Here is a 22,070-nt window from a genome sequence, read left to right as displayed (position 1 = left end):
GTTTATAATAAAATACAGACTATTATTCTTTTAAGTGCATCAGCAACCCTGATCCAGCAACCCAGGATCATTAAAAATTATGAGAAACACATTCGGGAATCATACATTAGTATTACTTGAAGTTAGTTAATAAATATCCACATGGAATTTTTAGGCATACATGGGAAAAGGGTGTAACTTACAGATTCACACCACCCCTTCCTATTTATCAGATGCAAAGTTCTGTGCAGGGTGAATTATTTCTGAAGAGCTAGAAGTGCTCAAGGAAATGAGGAGGTAGAAGCTTCAAAACAAGCAAAATGTAGTGCTTTTTCACACAGCAGGAGTGAAATTGTAAAACAAGTTGACAAAAAATAAGTGTGGCAGTCTGAATTATGAATAGGCTCAAGAACAGATTGGTGAAGGTTAAATTTGTTGGTGGATATTGAACATAGATGCATGCTCTGGCTAAGAGTTCCCTAAACTGGCCAGAGGCTGCTAAAATAGAAGGCTATCTATATCTTGTTTCCTGCATTTTTTTTGGTGCACTTGCTAATGGCCACTGTCAGAGAGAGGATATTTTGATCTGATTTGATGTGATGCTTCCTGCATTTTTAAATATGTGAAGACTGAAACTTTACCAAATTCATGGGACTTGCAAAAACCTGAGCACAGCCTAAGTTCCTGACTTAGCAAGTCCTAAGCATGCCCTGTGCCCATCTTCAGCCTTTGTACTGGTTGCTCTCAGTGCAGGAATCATCACACATTAGACCCTGGGTGCTTTCCTCCATGGAAATGTTAAACAGCCACTTTAGAGCACAACAAAGAAGGTGTCTTACACTCCTTCAGAAGAGGAAGAAATTATATAGAGTGACTGGAACAAGAAAGATAAGGTCTGCAAAAGCAAAATTTTAAAGAAGCAGTAAGGAGAAAGTGTTTAATGTCGCAGATTTGATGGTGCCAGCTCTGTCATTCCTGTGAGATATAACCCACTGTTTTCAGCAGGTCAACATTTAGCCTGTACATCAGCTCAGCAAGTGAACTGCCATGCTCATGAGGGCATCGGTTGTTATTTATCAGACCTGCACAGTAGTGGCACCAGGGCTTCCACTTAGGGCACTTGCCAGCAGACATTTCAAGTTTTGAGTTGTATTACCAGTTTCATTCAGTATGACTAGACCAGTATGCCTGTGTTACTGGAGACAATAAGGGAAGGTGATTATGCATCGCTCTTCCATAAGACAAATACTGGTAATGGAGATCAGAAAAAAAATAAATTATCAACGGATTTGAGTGAACTAATCTGGGCTATGTCTTCTGTAAAATACAGAGCAGCATGAAGCAGCTATGGTCTAAGTTTCAGAAGATAAGGGTTTTTTGCTTGATTCTGATCATGCAGGAAATAACATGCCCCAGACTTGAGTTTCCTGTCACAATGTTATCCATGTTGTCCATTTCATTTTATCTGTGTTCACATAATCCTTTTTATGATGGATCCCTACACTCTAGGATTTACTATAAAGCAAATTAACAGATCACACTATACATGTCAATGCCTAATGAACTTTCATTTAAAGTATAAATAAAGTAACAGACGAAATATCCCAGAAAACAATTGATTGTAAGAGGGCAAATTATGAGAGAAAGGGTTTTAAAAAATAATAGAATCATTTAGGTTGGAAGAGAACCTCAGGATCAAGTCCAACCATTAACCTAACACTGGCACTAAACCATATCCCTAAGAACCTCATCTATATGTCTTTTAAACACCTCCAGGTATGGTGACTCCACCACTTCCCTGGGCAGCCTGTTCCAATGCCTCACAACCCTTTCCATGAAGAACTTCTTCCTAATATCCAATCTAAACTTCCCCTGGTGCAACCTGGGGCAATTTCCCTCTCATCCTATCACCTGCTACTTGGGAGAAGAGACTGAAACCCTCCATGCTACAACCTCCTTTCAGGTAGTTGTAGACAGCAATAAGGTCTCCCCTCAGCCTCCTTTTCTCCAGACTATACAACCCCAGTTCTCCCAGCCGCTCCTCGTAAAATTTGTGCTCCAGACCCTTCAACAGCTTCATTGCCCTTCTCTGAACTCTCTCCAGCACCTCAATGTCTTTCTTGTAGTGAGGTGCCCAGACTGAAACCCCCATTACATTCTGTTATGCTCTTTCATATGTAGCTTCTGTTTTTGAGACAGCTTATCTTCCTCAGTGGTACTACTGGAGAGCGTGTCAATGAAATGTAAGAATGAATTCCATCAGTTGCCTATGCTGTCCTCTGTGCTGAATGCCCATCCCTCATCTGACACAGTCTGTCACCACAATAGCTTATTTTGTCACAGTGGGCAGTACATTATCTTTCTAACATCAAAGAGTAGTTCCTTTTTTTAATTGATTTTTTTCCCCCAGGGGACTTGATCCTCATGCACATTGCTCTTTTGGAATAGTACCTAGGCAACAGCAATGTGACTGAGCAGGTCTGAGAAGCAAACTGCTGTTGAGACAGTCACACAAAATGCTTCTGTTTTACAAAACTGTACCTGAATGTAGCAGTGCTATGTGACAAACCACATTCAGAACATTTGCACAAATCTATCCATCCTGTAACTATGGTCTGCAGAGCAATGCATAATAATATAAAATTATATATCCTACAGTGGTAAAACTGAGTAGATACCTCTTTTCCACCAGAGCCTGCCTCATCCCTTACAAATGGCCTATTTCTTCATAACAAAAATAGAGCCCCCAAGGAACCACAATTAGTTACCATCAATGTAGGATAAATGTAAAAATTATGAATACTCATAGAGGAAATAATGTGGAGGTGGAACTGATTGTTTTTAATTCTGGGCCAGGACAACAGCCTCCATTATCCAATACAGCAAGTAGTCTATGAGTTGGTTTCACTCCAAGTTCTGATTTACTGCTGCTTTTAATGTTTGCTTTGTTATCACAAACATTTTCCTCCAGAGTACATCAGTTCCAGGTTGTTTTTTTTTATATACACAGAATCACTTAGGTACAACAGATTTAGAGAAAAACAAACCACAACTTCCCTCGAGGAATCTCTGCTTCCTAAAAAAAAATAACACAACAATTCTAGATTTGGAAACTTCAGTTAATTCAGATACTACCTGGGAAATAACAGTAGTAAATGCTGTACATTGTTGCCTATCCATTATCTTTACAGCACTATATTACATTCAGATTTTGATGGTTCTCAAGTGTAAGAATAAGTACAGTACAAATCCTTCATGTTAAAAAGTGCTGAGATCTGAGGTTTTCTCTTAAGTCAATGGGAACTGCAGATAGTTGGTACTCCTGAAAAGAAAGTAAAAATACAAACCTAGGGTCTTGACAACAAACAGCACATTCTGCCTCTTCCTAGTGTCCTTGAACTTTGAACTAAAACTTGTTTTGCAGGTAAAATGAGCTCAGACAGATGCTGTTATTGTTCTGTATGTACGTGTTTTTTCTAATAAATGGATCTCCTCTTCCATCAGATATTTTGGAAAATAAAGGTTGTTTTTCATGCTGAATGCTTATGACCTGATGTATCATAAGAGTATTCCATTTATAAGTCTGTTTCTTTATCTAATATTCATGTAAGTACCACTTTACCTTAACACTGTTTGTGGATACAGAGATGCATTACCAGTAAAGTGGACTTAGCTAGTCAGTGAAGAAAGAAGACAAATAAAGATTCCTCTACAACATGAAATCTTGAGGACCCATCCTATAGTCCTTACTCAGTTAACTCCCACGCTGAAGGCAAGTGGGTAGAAAGGCTTGCAAAAAACAACCATGCTTACAGAGCTCAAAATTAGCTTGATAATGAAATGGCTACTGCTCCAAAGAAGATGCATGAGGTTAACTGAAAGGAGACTCCAGCTCAGTCACCTTATCCAATACACAGAAATTATAGTTCTGGGCTTACCATTTCTAGCAACAGGAACTCAGATTTATGGACACAACAAGAATCGACACTAAAAAAAATAATCAATTAGGTGTCTCTGTTAAAAGAGAACTAATAATTTGACTATGTGTGAAAAAAAGGAAAACTGAATTTACTTTGACAAAACAACTTCTCAATTTTCCTTTTAATATGATATGACTCATCTCAAATCTATTGCAAAGCAGTAAACAAACTGCATCAACTCAGTAGCCATCATCTGCCAGGAACATTTTAAAAAGAAAACCATTACTGAGCTACTTTTCTTGTCTTCTATAGAGAGAAACTTATTTTCCCAGCAGAAACAGCACTTCACATTAACTTCTTTTCTTTTACCTTGTTTGTCTAACTGCTAACAGCAACCTAAGAAATACCTCTTTAAGCCAGTAATTTATTTCTTAATAATGAAATTAAAGTAGTTTGGACTGGTTTTAGGTGATTTCTAAACAATCTATTTCATTTAAAACAAATTGAAAGAGGGAAGTTCAGTTTGGTTAGTAATAACATTTTATACAGGAAGTATCTTGGATAGTAATTTAAATATGTGGACAACAGCCTTTTGATTTTATTCCTTATTCATTTAACTAATTTTGTAACTGGAACTGGAACAAAAGTAAAATGATTAGTCCTTCTTTGTTCTATAATCCTTCTGTAATCTAATTTCCTCAAAATAGCTGCAAGATAAAATATTGTCATGAAGATCAAAATGGCAACTATAAGCTGGCCTTTCCACTCTTCATTACCCACTATTGTTTTTCTGTTTTTTATTAACATATAGTTAATAAAGAAAATCTAAATCGCTTGATAATGCATCTGAAGTCAGTTTCTCTGCTGGTGTAAATCACCAGAGATCCATGAAGAGGGTTTCATGATAAGTTTTTGCAATAGTTCTTGTTTGTAGATTTTAAAATCTTTTGGGTCAGGCCTCTCACTGTGTTAAATGATACTAAACTGAAAAAAGAGAGCACCTTTAATTTTCCAAAATATTCCCTGATTCATTGCTTTAAAGAAATTACTTCGGAGCTTCTCAAGAGTTGACAGGAAAAATCTAAATTGTCATGGCAACATAAGTTGTAGAAATCCTTCTTTGCTGTTTGCATAGATCATCTCCATGCTATCAGTCTGTTTAGTAAATGTTGCTAAAGAAAGCAATTAAAGGTTAATCTCTCTTCAGAACCAAACAAATTATATAACCAGTGAAAGTCTGTGGAATATGATACAATTCAGATATATCAAAAAATATGAGGCATCATGTATCTTCAATGTAAACGACATTTCTGTCATTGTTTGCAAAACATTTCATATTAATAATAACTAAGAGTTTGGATTTTATTAATTATTATTATTATTATTAGATTCATTCCAACAGCCTTGTTTGTATGTAAGTTCTCTGTTATATGTGGCTATAACAAAGGTCAGATTCAAACTCCCTTAAGGTTAATAGGATTTTTTTTTCCTGTGAGTTCCCCAGCCTCTGGATCAGGTCCTAACTGGTAAGAATCTGACATACAGCAACCTAAACTACTCAGTTGACTACTGGAGCCTATGTCCAACATACTTAGTTCTGCATAGCAGAATTCTTTTCCTCCACGAACTGGCAGATTTTTTTTCAAGTTAATTACATTATGTGCCTGGAAAAAAAGAAAGGAAAATTTCAGCATTTTCATTTATGTTAATTAAATACCACAATAAAGTCTCCCCTATATAGGTTTCTTGGGAAAGCAAGAACAAAATGGCTTAGTATAGCACACAATCAAAATGCTACGATTGCTGCCACTGTTGACCTTGTAAAATCTATTAACACTACATTCTTCAGTGTTAGAGACACTGCAAACAATGGGTCAAAGTATGCACTGGGGATATTTACATGCTAAGATAAAGAAAATCAATTTCATTTCTCAAGAGAGGTGTCTACGAATGCAGAGAGTCACCGACTGTGATATTAGCAGTTGGTTGATTGTAGTGAGGTTGTAAAAGTGAATTATAAAACAGCTTTTCCCCCAAAAAAATGCTTGGTATGACTCAATCTATGTATTATAAGAAATAGCAGCGGGATACCAATAGAGAATCTAGCTGCTGGGACAAAACTAAAATAGCGTACTTAGTCACTTGGAAGCAGTCAAATTCTGCATTGATATCCCACAGACATTAGTGAGAACAGTGTGATTTGTCATGACCATTTGTTTCACAACCAGAAACCTGTAAAATTAGTCTAAAAATAAATTAAACACTTTGCTGTTTTATTTTATTTTATTTTATCAAAATGGACTTTTCAAAAACCTCACTGTTGTGCAAGAATCATCACTCTCTCATTTTTTTCTTAACCATGCAGTCATGTGTTTTTTTCTAAGGTTCAGGGAAAGGCAGGTTCCATGAGCTCACAGGTACTCACTCTTGCGATACTGAGCCACTTGCTTCCCAGCATCAGCTGTTTCCCAACAAAATCACTTCCCTGTTCCTCACACTTTGAGTTGTGTTGCACACCAGCAGTCTGATGTGGATCCCAAACTACAGCTGTATCCATGTTACATGCACCACGAGTCCAGACTGAACCCTGATGCACTCATACAAGGCAAGTTCAAGCTCAAGCACGATGCCCAAAGCCAAGCCTAAGGTCTCATTCATGTATTTTGGATACACTCAGCAAAGTGAGGCAAGATCCCGCATCCATTTCAGCAGCAGGCATTGCAAGCACAGTGAAGATGCTTTAAATCCAAGCTACAGCTGGGTCAGTTCTTAAAAGAGACAATATCCTGGTTCTGGTCTCTGGTGTGTTTAGGCCCACCGTTGAACTTGAGGTTTAAATACAGAGCAATGCTGGCTGCACTTCTGTTCCCAGTGTACTGTACACTGCTGATGTTTCAGCACCAGTGTAAGCAAAATGTAAGTTTGAATATTTGTGTTCTCTTGGTTTTTGTATGTGAACATGATATGATAATACAGGTCAAAGGAAATAAACAATGATTTATGAAGTATTCTACCATGGCTACATTTGATCTGTAAATCATAGAATGAGGAAAAGATATATTCCTAGCCCCAAATTTACTCTCTGCCAAATGTCAAGAGTTTGCTGCAAACAACAGAATAGTAAGAACATTTCAATAAAAAAACCTCCCATACATGTTTAGAAATGGCTTTCTAATAAAAAAAGACATGGAAAACTTTCAAACAAGAAATAAGAAGAACTTCATCTTTGGTAAAATTGCATGAAAAATTCATCACCTTGAAATTGAGAATAAAGTGTGGAACAAGTGCTGCAAACTGTAATTTTTAAATACTGACATATTTCATGCAAGTTTGCAAAACAAACACTGCACACAAAGTTTTATCTGTTGTTATTTATTCAGCTCTGCCTCAGCTGCAGTGCTGCAAACATTTATTTTGGAAAGCCACTGTACAACAGAGTTACGAATACGGAACATGATCCTGTACTTCAGTATCCATGGGATACTGTAGGAGAGACATAAAACATCCAAAGACTAAAAGGATACTAGGTTTGTCTGTCTATTGTCCTTCATAATTTCTTTAATGAAAAAAAAAAAAGAGGAAGCAAGGTAAGATAAAACCATGTTTGGAGATATCAGAGATACTGTTTAAAACCAAATTACTTCCACAAATATAGTCTTTAAATACTACCAAGACTGATTGCTCAGCTTCATCCAGATTTCCTTTTTTTTTTGTCTTACATGCGTATAAAGATAGTCAGAAGTTCTCAGTCATGACAGTTCATGCAAAACAGGGTCTGGCTACCCTATTCAGCTGCAGTATCTACCGTGCCTGCCTTATTCAGAGTAGTAATCTTTTCCAAATTGGCCAATCCTCTACTGCTGAAATCAATAGAAATTTCAGTTTCCACTGCAGCAGAATAGGGACCTCATAACTCTCAAAAGTTACCTTTTACTTGACAGTGATGACTCAAAAAATGAAGTTGAAAGAGGTGGAATCACTATTTCAGAATATGCATGAATGTATTGTTAAAATGCATATTTTAATAATTACAAAGCTGTAACAAACTGATAATTTTTATGCTGGAAATTAAAGCATTACTATAATTGCAAGAAAATGTGATTTTTTTTCTTACCTTTTGCTAAGGGCAAATCATTGACAATATTCTGATTAACCAAGAGGAATTCTGGTTAATCATCAGCAATATAACAGTGATTAAATCTTGATCTGCCCTTTTAACTGAACGTGCCCTCCAAGTAAAAATGGCAACAAACTGTTGTCATTTTCTTTTTTTTTTTCTTAATGGGTAAGAGACACAGAAAAAAAAATACCATCTCTAAGCAAGTAAGATGTGTTATTGGCAATAAGATGCAGCATTATTCTTGTAAGAGTTTTCAGTGCATGCATTTACCATTCAATTACGAAATGTGGGCAACTGATAATTGTTGCCTTTGTGTGTCAATAAAACACTAACAATAATCGAAGTAATTTGTTTAAGCAATTATTCCATTGAGAAATGCTTATAAAAATATAGTGTAGATTTTTCTTAAATGCAATAGAAATGTCATATAGTTGAGCAAAGTCTTTCATCCAGCCAGAACAAAGATGTATGAGGACAAAGTAAGATCTCACAGCTTTCCTCAGGCATTAATGGCATTTTTCCCTATTTCAAAAGTTGCTGGTTGATAAAAATGGTTTAAAGGAAATTGCAACTGATGTAGAAAAGTAAAACATCTAAGTAAAAGAAAGTGATTCATACACATTAGGAGAATTTCCATATGATTCTCATTCTTTGTTCACTGCAGAAACAGGAAGAACATCCAATTTAGCTCAGTCTAATCTGGCTAATTTTGCAGCCATATGGAAAGCCAGATTCTTATTCAGTGACCCTGATTTTTATCCCATTGTACACTTAAATTTTATTAGTGATCATGTCCATACTTAAGTTAGTGCTTCGGTATATTGTACCAACAATTCCCCTTCGCACACTGCATCCCTCTGCTGGTTACAGGCAGCCTGGCACTACACTGCAATATCTGTGCTTACACATAGAGCTGTTGACTAGCAGAATAATGTCATCATGATCAAAGAGACACGAGAGTTCAATACAGATTTGAGCAAAATTAAATTACATCTTATCTTTAAATTCATTGGAAGTTTTATACAGTCACACTATTAAGCAATTACTTCTCCGAGGAAAGGTTGTGAGAGGAAGCCTAATGCGATAGTGACAGTGTACAGATGAGATGTCTTGAAAAAGCTGAATTGGTGATCCCTAGGGTATTTCAGCCCTTCCAGAGAGCATGGTAAGTCTTGGATGCATTGGTTTCTGTTTAAAATATTCACAGAATTTCGTGGGGCCAAAGCTTTCATGAATGTAAATGGTATCGAGGATAAAGTCCCACAGATGTTTTTTAAAAACTTGCATGTATTGTTGTATATATAATGATACTACAGTATAATGAGTAATAATAAGATGAGCTAGATTTCATGGTTTTGAAGAAAAAGCAGTCTGCAAGGGCAAAAAATGACAACGGCTCTCACCCCAACAAAATACCCATGTCTGATCAAAATCATGCATGTCTGTGTAAAGGGACGCAAGAGTGTCAGTCAGTAAAATAAACAGAAAACAATCTCCAGAATGGTTCCTATATGTTCAGGTCACAGAGAGTGCTAAAGTCCCCTCACAAATTTCAGTATATCCTGAAGTTCATGTGTGCTCATGCCTGCATGTGCTTGTGTACCATCTCAAGCTCCTCACACCAGCATCCTGTTCCACACACACCAATAACCCATTCCACCCCCAGAGAAACTGAGAACCCTGGCTGATGGTGGGAATTCAAACTTCATCTATCGGTTCAAAGGTCTAAAATGATTGTTTGAGGAATCTTTGTTGAATAGATATGGTCTCCACTGTCTTATATTCAAATTGACCATATTTGTGGTTCCTATATAGAGTTAAGGACATTATATACATATTTTGATGGAAAAAATTTGAAAAGATACAGACCTTACCAATACATAAATGCATTTTTACATTAAAATATAATGTGGTCAGAACTGTCTGTGCTCTTTTCTGCCTTTCTGTGGCCAGTTCCTCACTGGGCTGGGGCTTGGGGAATGAATCCATGGAACACTTGGTTTTGCAGCTGGATATGCAACACCTAGCTCCGATGTTCTTTTGAAAACTCCTTTTTTCAGCTCACCTAGAATTGCTTTAGTCTTCTCTGGAAGAGAATGGCGCCTCTCTAGAGAGACCAGCTTCACAGCTTGAGAAACACTGCTTTGGAGAGAGACAAAATACAGGACTTCAAAAGAGACAAACACTCTTCGTCCAACAGGAGTAGGCCTTAAACACAGGGGTAACTTTGTGTGATGTAGTCATAGCAATTATTTTGACAAAGTGATAGTAGCAAACAGAGGGTACATAAAATGTTTTGGGGTTTATTTCCTTTTTCTTCTTTTTTTTTTTTTTTTTTTTGTTTAATACTGAGCTGTAGATGTGGGAGTCCTTTCACTATCTGGATTCAATTTAAGAACAGAAATGTTTTTCCTTTGCTATTTCCATTAATCTGAATGATACCTCTGTGCATAAGCCTGCTTATGCACTTTTTGTTTGAGGCAATTAGGTGGCGATGAAGGTGTTGTATTTGGTTACCTGAACAAATCCAGGGAATGATCTTGAAAACATACACCAGGACAATTTTAAGTATTAAGCAATATGTATTTCTGCATTGAAAATAGCTTGTCCACACACTTCATGTCACAGCAGAAAGATATTTTAATCTTTTATCTTGAATTTTAGTCTCAGTTCAGTCTAAATCTACCATTTATTCTCTAGCAATATGAATTTTTACAGAAATGGTACTGATGTGTTTTGTGTTTCAAGCAAATCAAGTTTTTTTATGCTTTCTTTAGCTAGGATATAACCTATCAGAATTAGCAAATGGCTCTATAAACAAGCCCATCTTAACATGCAGAGCTGAACTGTGGGCTGCCTGTCTTGTTGAAGCATAATTGCTATGATAGGGTAGTTTCTGTGAAAGTGGTTCCTTTAAATTACTCCATACTAATTTCCCTTGATGCTTAAAGCATAACAGACAAGGAAGAATCCCTCAAATGTTTTCTGAAACTCTCAGATGTATCAGTCAGACAAAATCAGTCCAAAGAAATTTATAGAACTGCACCTCAGATCTACCACAATGAAAGATGACATATGTTCTTTTTTGTCCTTATTTCCGCCTTTAAAAAGTTACAGAAAATTGCACATCGACAAAGGGTTTCCACTGCATTTAATAATGAGGAACAATGTGGAAAGCAGCCCACCTCTCATTTTACTGAAAGATAAGGGAATACCCGTGGCATTCCAGAAATTTAGTACCTTTTTTTTTTAATGATAAAACCCTCAAACCAACTAAAACCTGGGTGAATTCTTATTACAGTGACTACCGAACGATTCGACTACTAAGGGGCTGGTAAAACAAAGAGTTCTGGGGATATATTAATTAAAATTTTATGTGCTCTTGAAAGCCTAGGCTGTTCATGTTAGTAAGAAAGGACTTCTTTCACTGTCTAAACTATAAATGTAATTTCAGCCTCAGGATTATAGTTGACTAAATATAGATACCTGTGCTCGATTGCCTGGGAAGGTAAATGGAAAGAATTATGTCAAATGTCCCCACTGGTTCCTCTTCTACCTGTTGTTTGACTTCAATATTAAATCAGTTTGTAGCCTTTAAGTAGGTGTGTTGCTGCTCCACATTAAGCGAGGTGTAATTACATTCTGCAGAGCAGCATCAGAGGCAGTGCTCAAATGTTCCTGGCAAAGCCTTTGTATGTAAGCAAAACACGTCGGTTCTCCGCTGAATAACCATGATCCAGCCTCCAGCTTTTCATATGTGCTGTCAGCCATGAAAAGAAAACACTTAAATGTCAAACGACAGAACCAGCTACAGTGTATTTAACAAATGAGTCGCGGGTGTCGGGCCGCCTCAGGAACCGGCGCGGCCGCGGCTTCAGCTGCAGCTCGTCCCGGGGCACCGGCCTCAGCTCTGCCGCCCGGCCTGGGGCTCCCCCGCCCGCCCGGCCCCTGGCAGGGGCAGCGCCGGTGCGCCCGGCATGTGTGCGGGCTGGGAGCGGCTGCCAAGCTCCGCGCAGGCAGGGGACAGAGGCACCGGAGGCGGGGGGAATGCTCGAAGTTTGGGCAGGGCAGCCACGCCGAGAAGCCCCCAACCGCCCCGGGCTGCCGAGCACAGCCCCGTCTCCAGGAGCCGCCCGCTTCACAGCCCAGGAAACCCGGGCACTTCTCCCCGCGCTCCCTTCCCCACGGAGACAGCGCGACCGGGGGCAGCCGAGTGGCGTTGACTGGCGAACTGAGGCAGCGGCAGGTTCTGGGCAGAGGAGCGGTGCCGCCGGACTGGCGCGGAGCCGCAGCCGCTCCTCTGGACCAGTCAAAGCTCCCGCCCGGCTGCCGGCAGACCGGGCTGGCCTCCCACCATCTCTCTCTCCAGATCGCGGCCAGAGCCCGCCGGAGGGAGGGCACCCTGCCGTGTCGCCAGGGCGGAGGAGGGAGCCCGGCCGCGAACATCCGGAGGACGGGGAAGGCTCTAGCCTCGCCCGCCAGCCCGGGCCGCGGTCGGCTTGCCCCGCTCCCCCTGCTCCACCCACCCGCGCACCGAAAAAAGCAGTGAGAAAAATAAAATGGTGGGAACGATGTAAAGCGCCTTGGACGGGCTAAGGGAGGCTCAGACAGCACAGACCGCAAGGGGAACTGTCCTCCCGAAGGCAGGCAGAAACAGCCGGGAGCAAGGTGGGAGAAGGCAGAGGCTGTAATGGGGACAGGTGCTCAGTTGCGAGCAGCATCCCTCCCTCCCTCTCTTGCTCTTAGATACACATACATGCTCGCATCTCCCAGCATGAAAACGCGCAGGGCTAATGAGAGGCGAAGTGAATAATGGGGAAGTTGTATCCAGCGATGAGGCAAGTGATGGGGTTGAGGCCAGCACTGAAGTTGTGTAACCCAATTCTCCACTGTCACCCCCCTCGTTTCTCTTCCCTCCCCCCACTGATTTTAAGGAGAACCCAGTTGGGGGTGGGAGACGCTCCCCATTGCACGCCAAGCACAGGAGCCCTCTACCCGCCGGCACGGGCAGGCAGCTGGTGGAGAGGAACGCCGGCTCCGCATCCCCGCCTCCGCGTAACTTGCGGGGAGCGGAGCCGGCTGAAGGCAGGCGGGGGCGGATCTCCGCGGCCACCCACTCCGCGCTCTCCCCAGAGCACGGCAAATGCCGGGGAGGCGGGAGGAGGGGAGATCCAAACTTGCCAGCCTGGGGACTGTCCCTCGCACGGCAGCGAGTGCTGTTCGTGCGTGCGCGGAGAGCGAAGTGTTCCCAAACTCCGGCGCTGCCCAGATGGCTGGATGCGCACGGCTCCTCTTGCAGCGCCGCAGGGGCTGCTGCCCGGCTCCTGGGGGCTGGTTTCTCCCGCGGGAAATGGCCGGTCGGGAACCGAGCCCTCGGGGAACACTGGCGGACCTGGGAGGAGGTGGGAGGCAGGGAGAAGGGAGACCGGGCTCGGGGAGCCTACTGCTTCCCGGCGCAGAAACGAAGGCAGGGAGAGAGCTCATCCGAGCGCTAGCGGCTTAGCTGTGGGGGGAAATCAGTGCCATAACCCCAGCCTACACGGATCCAGTGCAAGAAATCCAAATCTTACCCTGAGCTGCAGTGAGGAGCCCCGCGCAGAATATCAGCAGAGACTTGAATTTCCTCCACGCAGTCATGTCTGCAGTTATTCCACACACACACACACTCACACCAAACCCCCGGCGGCTCTTCTCGGCTGCGACCGTGTCCTCCGAGCGGCAGCGGGTCTAAGGACAGCGCCAAATAACCACCACAGGGCGAGGAGAGGCGGAGAGGAGCGGTCCGGGTCCCGAGCGCCGCGCAGCGCCCGACGCCTCCTGCAGGACTGCGCGGGCGGCTCGCTCCGCTCTGCTCATAGCATCAGTCCCGCGCCGCGGCGGGGCTGCGCCGCTCAGCGCCCGCGGAGCCCTGGCGCCTCCGGCCCGCCGCCCGCCCAGGGGAGGGGAGGGAGGGGAGGCACGCCCGGCGCCGCGGGCAGCACGGCATCCACGGCCGCCGGCGGGGAGAGCCGGGCAGCGGCGGCGGCAGGAGAGGGATGCGGAGAGTGCGAGGAGGAGGAGGAGGGGAGAGGGAGGGATCGCGGCGAGAGCAGCGCAGGCAGCGCAGCGGAGCGGCTGCCAGATACACGAGAAACCGCCGCCGCCGGACTCAACCATCACTTCCCATCGAGAGGGGAAGGGGCCGGCGTTGCGCAGCCGGTGCACGCCAAGCCCGCAGCCGCCCCGCTTTGCCGGCCGGCCCCCGCACGGCCCCCCTGGGGGGGCCGCGGTCTTCCCCCCAGCCCTAGCCGCGGCCCCGGGCAGCTGCCGCCGCCTCCCGAAAGCGCCCGGGGGAGAAGGCTTCCCCCCGGCCCGGTGCTCCCCTGTGACGGGAAGGGTTCCAGGGCTACACCTGCCTGGGGGCTCCTGCTGCACCGCCCCGGCGCCCAGTTCCCTGGCTCTGCCCGCAGCTTGGCTCCCTGCTCCTCCACCCACATGCGGGGTGCGAGTGGTGCATGTGCCGGGGTGGGGTGAGAATCCCTAGTCCGAGGTGAAACCCTCCCGTGCCTTGGTTCCCACTCGTGATAGAGGAAGGCTTTCACGTCCAGTGTGCCCTGCTTGTTCGTTCCAAGTCGCTCATCAAAACAAGCTGTTGTTTCTGAAGGGAGCAAGACCAGCCAGCGTGTCTTTGAGGAACACTGCTTTGTCTTTATGTTGCCATTCCCGAGTCCTCCCCTTGCCAAGAGGAATTTCTGCCATGAACTATCCTTTCTAAAACAAACAAACAAACAAAATCCCACAACCCCAAAATCGGGCATGGCAATATGCAGGTAGTCTTCCCCATCACCACCCTGCACTCAGCAGGGTTGGTTCCCTGAGCCTGAGGGAAAGGAAATGGAGACCCAGGGCTGGCCTGTCACAGGTCCCCAATGCTTCCATGGCCTCGGCAGGTGATGCACTTTGCCAACAATAGTTCCTGTGCTAGGCCTACCTGCGAACGAGTGGCAAAAAAGTGTCCAAATCTGACTTCCAATCCATGAAGATTTGTAAAAATTACCACTACCACTGCACACTTGGCCTGACTCCATAATTAATGCTTACTTATATCCATAATTAAAATACAAAACCTCATATGAAGGAAAGAAAAACGCAAACACCTTTGGAAAGGTACTTTCAAGGTTGTAATTATTCACTTATGAGTTTTCTTTTGTGGTGAAATATGCAAAGTTGTTTTCTCATTGTAAGTTGCAAGAAGGTGGTGAATGAGCACTGAACGAGGTAGGCTGACTTTGTAATAAGCCTGTATTTATGTATAAACGTTGCGGTTCTCACTCAAAAAAAAATAAGTCCAGGGCCAGGCAAGCTGCCGAGAAAGACGTGGCATTGCTGCCATCTCGTGGCAAAGATTCCCTGCCTGCCCGCCCTCCGCCTTCTTTGCCCTGCCCGGCCTTTGCTCAGCCGCTCTTCCCCTAAATCCCTACCCCACTGCGCTCCGGAGCTGGGCTCGAACACTTCCAAAGGAGGGATCCAGGCTTAGTATTCATCCATATTTTAAAAACGCCTCGGGGACGCATTTTTGCATTCGTGAAAGTAAAATGATGCTAATACTTGTTAGTACCAGACATCATGTAGCCAAGCTGCACTGCAGAATTCCCCAGTCAGAACTGCTCAGGCTTCTCATGTACATCCCTCCACTTAATTCTTGTCAGCAGACTGGGGGGAATTCACTAATGCTTGTGAGAAAGACAGAAATGGTCACTAAGGTGAAGCTGAGACTCTTAGTTTCTGGCCTGCAGTACTCTGAAGATTAGATTTTTAAAACGAGGAGTTTTTTGCATTGCATCTGGCCCAAGATACCCCAATCATTTTTAGTTTTGTTTCATTGTATTTTTTATTGAGTTGGAATAGTTAAAAAATCATAAGTAAACTCCGTTATGGCTGAGTCTAGCCGAAAACAGTAATGATTGTATCATTTCTTGTGCTGTTTAAGCAAGCACTCTTAATTTTAGAAGTTGCTGAAGTTTAAGCCTGCTCATAGCAGATTCTGCAGAAGCTCCAGCATGACATAATATGTGCTTTCTTGATCTTGACTCACCCTGATTATATTTACTGTCTCTTGAGGCTTACCATAATTCTGAGGATTTTTTTCAACAGCACACAGATTTAGGGTAAGGAAGTCAGAAAGTAGAAGTCTTCTCCATAAACAACTGCATCAAATGTTTTGGTGGTTTTTGGTTGGTTGGTTTGTTTGGGGAGTTTTGTTTGTTTTTGGTTGTGTTGTTTTGGTTTGGTTTTTTTTGTCCTGCAAGCTTTTTAGTTGTCAGCAAAAACAGAGAGTAGAGTTCTGAATACTCTCACTTAACACATTTTCTTTTCAATAGCTCTTTTTTTCAGATTTGAAACATTTTATGATTTCTTTAGGTGTAATTGTCTTCCATGCTGGAACAATAAAAACTGTTTGTATGTGCATATGTTCCTAACCCCGGTTTGTTACACTGTAAAGAATAATAAGGAAGCCATGCCACCCACACACTATCTACAGTCAGAAATTTTGTTGCTTGAGATTTGACTCTGCTTTCCTTTTGTGATAATGTTCTGTCCAAACTAAAAGTTTCTCTTGTAAGATTGTAGATAATGATGGCTACAGCTGCATCAACTGCAGCTGCAACATCTGCTACAACTGCATCATTGTTTTATATACTGTACCAGCACAGACCAATAAATATAAGTACCAAAAGTCTTCTACACTGAAAACAGAAGGAGAACACAGGAAGTAGTTATAGGGAAGAGATGTTTACAGGCTGGTAGACATGACTCTTCAAGGAAATATTGGTCAGCAAGAGAGGATGTTATGATACTGTTGTTCAAGAGGGCCCCTGGGGCTAAACTAAATGTTCTACTATATTGTATTCCCTCTGGAGTGCTTAGTTTAGGGAGAACAGTTGGCAAGGCTGTGGGGGGAGATGTATGTGGCCTGTTTTAAAGTACCCTCAAGCATTATTTAGCTCCACAGGGACAGGGTCCAGCACACTGCTTCTTCTCTACGCACCTACACAGATCCCATCTGTCCTTAAGTTGACATTAATAATTGATGTTAGGATGATGAGATATCTGAAAGACATTTCTGCCTTTGAGGGAAGGTGGGATTTGTAGGTAGTAGCCTTCAGGGTGCCTATAGGAGACAACACCAAAGTCATTACACTTAGGTACTGTTGCTCAGAGGCTAACCATTTTGCTTTTAGAACCTCAGCAGAGGAAAAGGAAAGTTCGTTGAAGCAGTTCAAGGAAAACAGATGATTTGTTTTCTAGTTAAGGAGATCCTGCAAAGCATGAAATATGCTATGCGAGAAAATTTGAAGCAGCCTATTAACATGTGGGTAACAGTGGTTAGCACTATGGTCTAAATAGACAGCAAGTCTCTTGTTGGTGAGTAAAATGTGACAGTGGCAGCAAACTTTGGGAATGAAAAGTAGTAACTCCTATCAAATGGGAGAGATAAGGAAGAACTAGTGGAGGAGGGCAAAGAATAATACAGAAAACAATCTTTTTGATAGCAACCTGATTGGATATGGGAAGGCCAAGACTTCATTTGTCAAAGATGGAAAGATACCGCTGTTATTGAGACAAAAGAAGAGATGTTTGATTGTGAGGAGACTTTGGTCATACCTTTCAGGAAGGCGCCATGCCCGTGTGTATTGAGAGTCTCCTAGTTACTTCATTTCATCTGTCTTGCCCAAGAGTGACCACGCTGTTGAATGATGTACTGCTATGCAGTGTTTAATTATAAGCACATGCTGACTTTATTATTAGAGTGCTTGGGTTAGCATCTAGTGAACTGCTGTAACTTGAGCTACCATGGTTCTCCTATTCTATTTGCTTAAGCATTTTCAAGAGTTACGCTTTAACCTAGCTCTGTTTGTGTGGTTTCCTCATGATGAGCGATACATTTCATTTAGTCTTGCAACCTACTTGATAGAAACTAAAAGACTTTTTGTGTATGGGAAAAGACTTAACTTAGACTTTTGACTTGTATTTTGAGCTAACTGACTGAGAAAGAAAGATTTAGTGTATGGGAAAGGATAAGCTGTCTGTTTTATTCATGGTGAGTTGGAGATGATGGCTACATATACATGAGGAGATGTCAGAGAGGCAGGCTGAGATTTCAGTTTGGACATAAGGAGATTAGTCTGGTGTAGACTAGTATATCTCTGAGTCATTAGCAAACAGATGGTAGTTGAATTTGTATTCGCTGATGAGATCACACAGAAACAAGGTGTAGAGAGAAGAGAGAAGGAATGCAGGGACAGAAAACCCACACAGGAATTTCAAGAGTGGATAAGAATTATGTTCTCAAACATACCACCTTGGCAACCAGGTGAAGAGAGAATTGCTGAAGACATGGACATAAAGTATTCTGAGAAAGACTGTGTGTCAGGTCTTAGTGGATGAAAACGGTGTTCTCATGAAATTTAAACAGAGAGTCTTTAAAGATTTTACAGCTAACTGTTTCATATGGCTTTGAAGAAGGTTAAAAGTAAATCAGAGAAAACAGTTGCTTGGAAGGGATTTCTGAGAGTGTTATAGCAAGAATATGAGAGAAGAATGAGCTAATAGCTGGGAGTTGAAAGTAAAATACTGGGAAATGTAGGTAAAATTGTATCATTTCTAACATGGCAAAGACTAATCCATAAATAAATTTAGGGTTGAATTATCAGAAGAGAGAATAGAGGAGAAGGAGAGTACAGGTCATGAGAAAAATTGTGAGAAATTATGATACTGATCACAAGAGAGATCAGATGGCAGGATAGAATGGAGGCACTGAAGCAGTGAGAGGAGTCAAAGGAGGCAAACAGAGAAGAAACTTTTTGAATATATGGCCAGAAAAAAAAAAAAAAAAAGGAGGAGGAAAAAAAAGAGGAGTAAAGCTAAAGCAAGAGTAACATTGAGCAGTCCTTTAAAAATTGTTTATAAGCACCTCCTCTAACTAGCTTGCTTGAAATTTTTGTTCCTTACTAGATACTGCTCTGATTTAAGATTTAGACCATTATTATGGTGCAGGACACTTCAATTCTAGAGAAATATAATTGCAATAAAAAATCTAACATATCAACAAGAACAGTTAGTCAAGCATCTTGCATCTCCTTTTTTATTGCACCTTGAGGCTGCTTAGTTGGACTTAAATTCTGCCAGATTACAAGATGAATGAAATTGCAAAGATAGAATCAGTCCTTCTATCCTGACACTGAATTTTTTGACTTAGTTTTTAATAGCGGGATCTTCACAAGAAGTGTTAACAGCCATGATAGGAAAAGAGGGAGAATGCACAGATAACCAGGTGCGCAATCATCAGTACTTTGAAAATAATCACTATCAACAAATTACACTTAGACTACAAGAGGCCTTGACTGAAATGACTTAATCTCTTGAGATATATTCACTTTGGCAGGTGCTCCAGGAAATTAGTTCCTATGGCTTATACTAACTGAACATTTTGAGTACATTTTGCCTGGTTATAATAAAAGGGTACTGCAGTGAAGACAGAGAGGTCTACTGTGAGGTTTTTATTAGGAAGATATTCCTGCAGTTTTCTGAGCTGTGGTGGTGGGCTCATTGGGTGTGCCAAGCTGGAAAGTAGTAATGGTGACAATCTGTCCTGGTTTTGGCTGGGATAGAGTTAGTTTCCTTCCTAGTAGATGGTATAGTTGTATGGTTTTTATTTAGGATGAGAATAATGTTGATAGCGTATTGATGTTTTAGTTATTACTGAACAGGGCTTGCACAGAGCCAAGGCCTTTTCTGCTTCTTGCACCACCCCACCAGTGAGTGGGCTGGAGGTACACAAGAAGTTGGAAGGGGACACAGCTGGGACAGCTGACCCCAGCTGACCAAAGGGATATTCCATGACATATGGCATCATGATGAGTATGTAAGCCAGGGGCAAAGGTGTCCAGGGACCATTGCTCAGGGACAGGCTCGGAATCGGTTGGTAGGTGGTGAGCAGTTGCACTGCATCTCGCTTGTTTTGTATATTCTCTTATCATCATCATTATGATTTTCCCTTCCTTTTCTATCCTATTAAACTGTTTTTGTTTCAATCCACAAGTTGTGTTTTGTTTTGTTTTTTTTTTCCCAAATCTATCCCACTGTCGGTGGGGGAGTGAGTAAACAGCTGTGTGGTGTCTAGCTGCCTGCCAGGTTAAACCACAACACAGTTCCAGCAGAACATCTGGGTTACGAATAATCTTGTGGAGCCCGCATATATATTCTTAATAGGTGTTGCAGAAATAGCTTCCACCACATCTCAAAATATTTCTTCAGAGAAAATTAATTTCACCTATGTACCTTAATTACCTAGTTTGTACCTACCCACACTTCAGGGATCTTCCAATGCCATAGTTCCTTACACAGCAAACACTGTGCAGACCTGTCTGTTTAGGTGTTTGCTGGATTTCACAGCTTAGTTATCTCCCTGTATTGACTGGAAAGAGAATTCGACGGTCTGGTTTCATCAAACTTCTTGACAAAGTCAGGTTTAAAGTTTTCTTATGTGCCATTTAATTTATGTGTTAATCTGCTTCTAATTCCTATTCTCATCTCATCATGTCACTGCAGAAAAGAGTTACAGCATCATGAATTGGGATGCAAATATGCAGATACACCAAAATGATTTCTTCTCTATGTACACATTCTAATCCTCCATTAAGGAAAAAAGAGGTGTATTCTACTTTCCTTCAAAGGCAAACAGCCTCACAATTACTGCAAAGTAATAGAGTACACATGAACTCTTACTGAAATTATCCAGTGAAGCCTTTGCATACTGGGAACCTGAGCTAAGTGGCAGCCTTTCCATTGACTTCAAGGATGGCTGTATCATGTCCTGTGCAAGTAGTGAGACTAGAACCTTGACTGACTGAGAAGAAGGTATAAAATTACAGTACTAGTTGCGTTCAAGTTTCAGTGGCAATGCAGTATTACTCCTAACAGCTGTGTGTAAGGATGAGACAAGAACAATCTCCTGGTGGAATTTTGTACCTCTAGAGGAAGAATTTGATGTTTTCTTATTACGGTAGCTGATTATCAAGTCAATAATGCCCCCCTCCACAGGAAAAAATCCAAGGGACCTATCACTAGAATATAGTGATTAGAAAGTCATCATGTAGTCTCATTTCTCTACTCCCAATATTGACCAAGCCGGATGGGGACCAACTAAATCTTTGAAATGCAAACATTAGTAGAGTTGACCTATCAGCATAACCTCAATTATCTTCCCAAATATTGGGTGGCCTGACATTGGACAGTAATTGGTTTTGCTAATATCATCCAAAGATAAGATTTTGAGCAAAAGCCTAACTTCTACTTAAGTAAAGCTGGCAAAACGCCCTTCTGAAGAGAGGCATTAACTGTCTTCATCAATAATGCGCTTAAGTGTCTCTCCACTTTCTTTAACCAGACATGAATTTTTTATTTTAAAAGCTGGAAAGAAAGCAGGACCATGTTCTGTTCTTCATGCATGAAACTAAGGGAAGTCTACCCTTGTACACTGAATGAACTCTTTGGTCTTTGCCATCTCATTCCCTCTTGAATAGCATTTTAGCCAGCTGTTCTAAAACAAGTTCCAAGGAGTGATGATCTATCCTTCCTCCTTAGTCCTTTACAGATCATCTGCTTGATAAATTGCCATTCCCTCTCCTAGTTACTAATTTGGAGTTCTTCTCTATCTAAAAAAGAAGCAGAAGAGGGGCTTTTTTTATTGAGGATATCAGTAGCCCAGTCTGCTTTTATGACTTCCATGCACTAAGAAGAGAACTTACCACAGAATTAACGTGCTTCTCACATTCACCTTTCCTTTTACTGTTAAGTCTCCATTTCTCTCTTTGTAGGGACCATAACTCCTGCACTGTAGATCTGACAGAATTAGCTTAAAAGATAGCATCACTGTAATTTTTCACATGCACCCATTTCTGACTAAATTATTTATCATCAGCTCTTTGCATTACTTACAAGTCATGTTTACCTGTCATTGCCTAAAACTCTGTATTTTTGAGCCTTCCATAATATGGTAGTAAAATGGA

The 22,070-nt window shown here is 41.8% G+C and overlaps 1 protein-coding gene across 2 annotated transcripts in view; it reads right to left on the bottom strand.

Annotated features, from left to right (window-relative positions):
* The window catches only part of CSMD1 (CUB and Sushi multiple domains 1), a 1,060,719-nt gene extending 1,046,683 nt beyond the window's left edge, over positions 1 to 14,036 (bottom strand). For both annotated transcript variants that reach the window (XM_065834358.2, XM_071807004.1), the window contains exon 1: positions 13,590 to 14,036. In XM_065834358.2, the coding sequence (XP_065690430.2) occupies positions 13,590 to 13,656 (67 nt within the window). In that variant the 5' untranslated portion in view covers positions 13,657 to 14,036. The remainder of the gene's footprint in view (positions 1 to 13,589) is intronic.
* Between the last annotated feature and the right edge of the window lie 8,034 nt (positions 14,037 to 22,070).

The sequence above is a fragment of the Patagioenas fasciata genome, chromosome 3 (assembly GCF_037038585.1).
Source record: "Patagioenas fasciata isolate bPatFas1 chromosome 3, bPatFas1.hap1, whole genome shotgun sequence".
NCBI classification, from domain to species: Eukaryota; Metazoa; Chordata; class Aves; order Columbiformes; family Columbidae; genus Patagioenas; species Patagioenas fasciata.
Note: the sequence above shows the minus strand (reverse complement) of the source record. Positions and strands in the feature narration are given on the sequence as shown.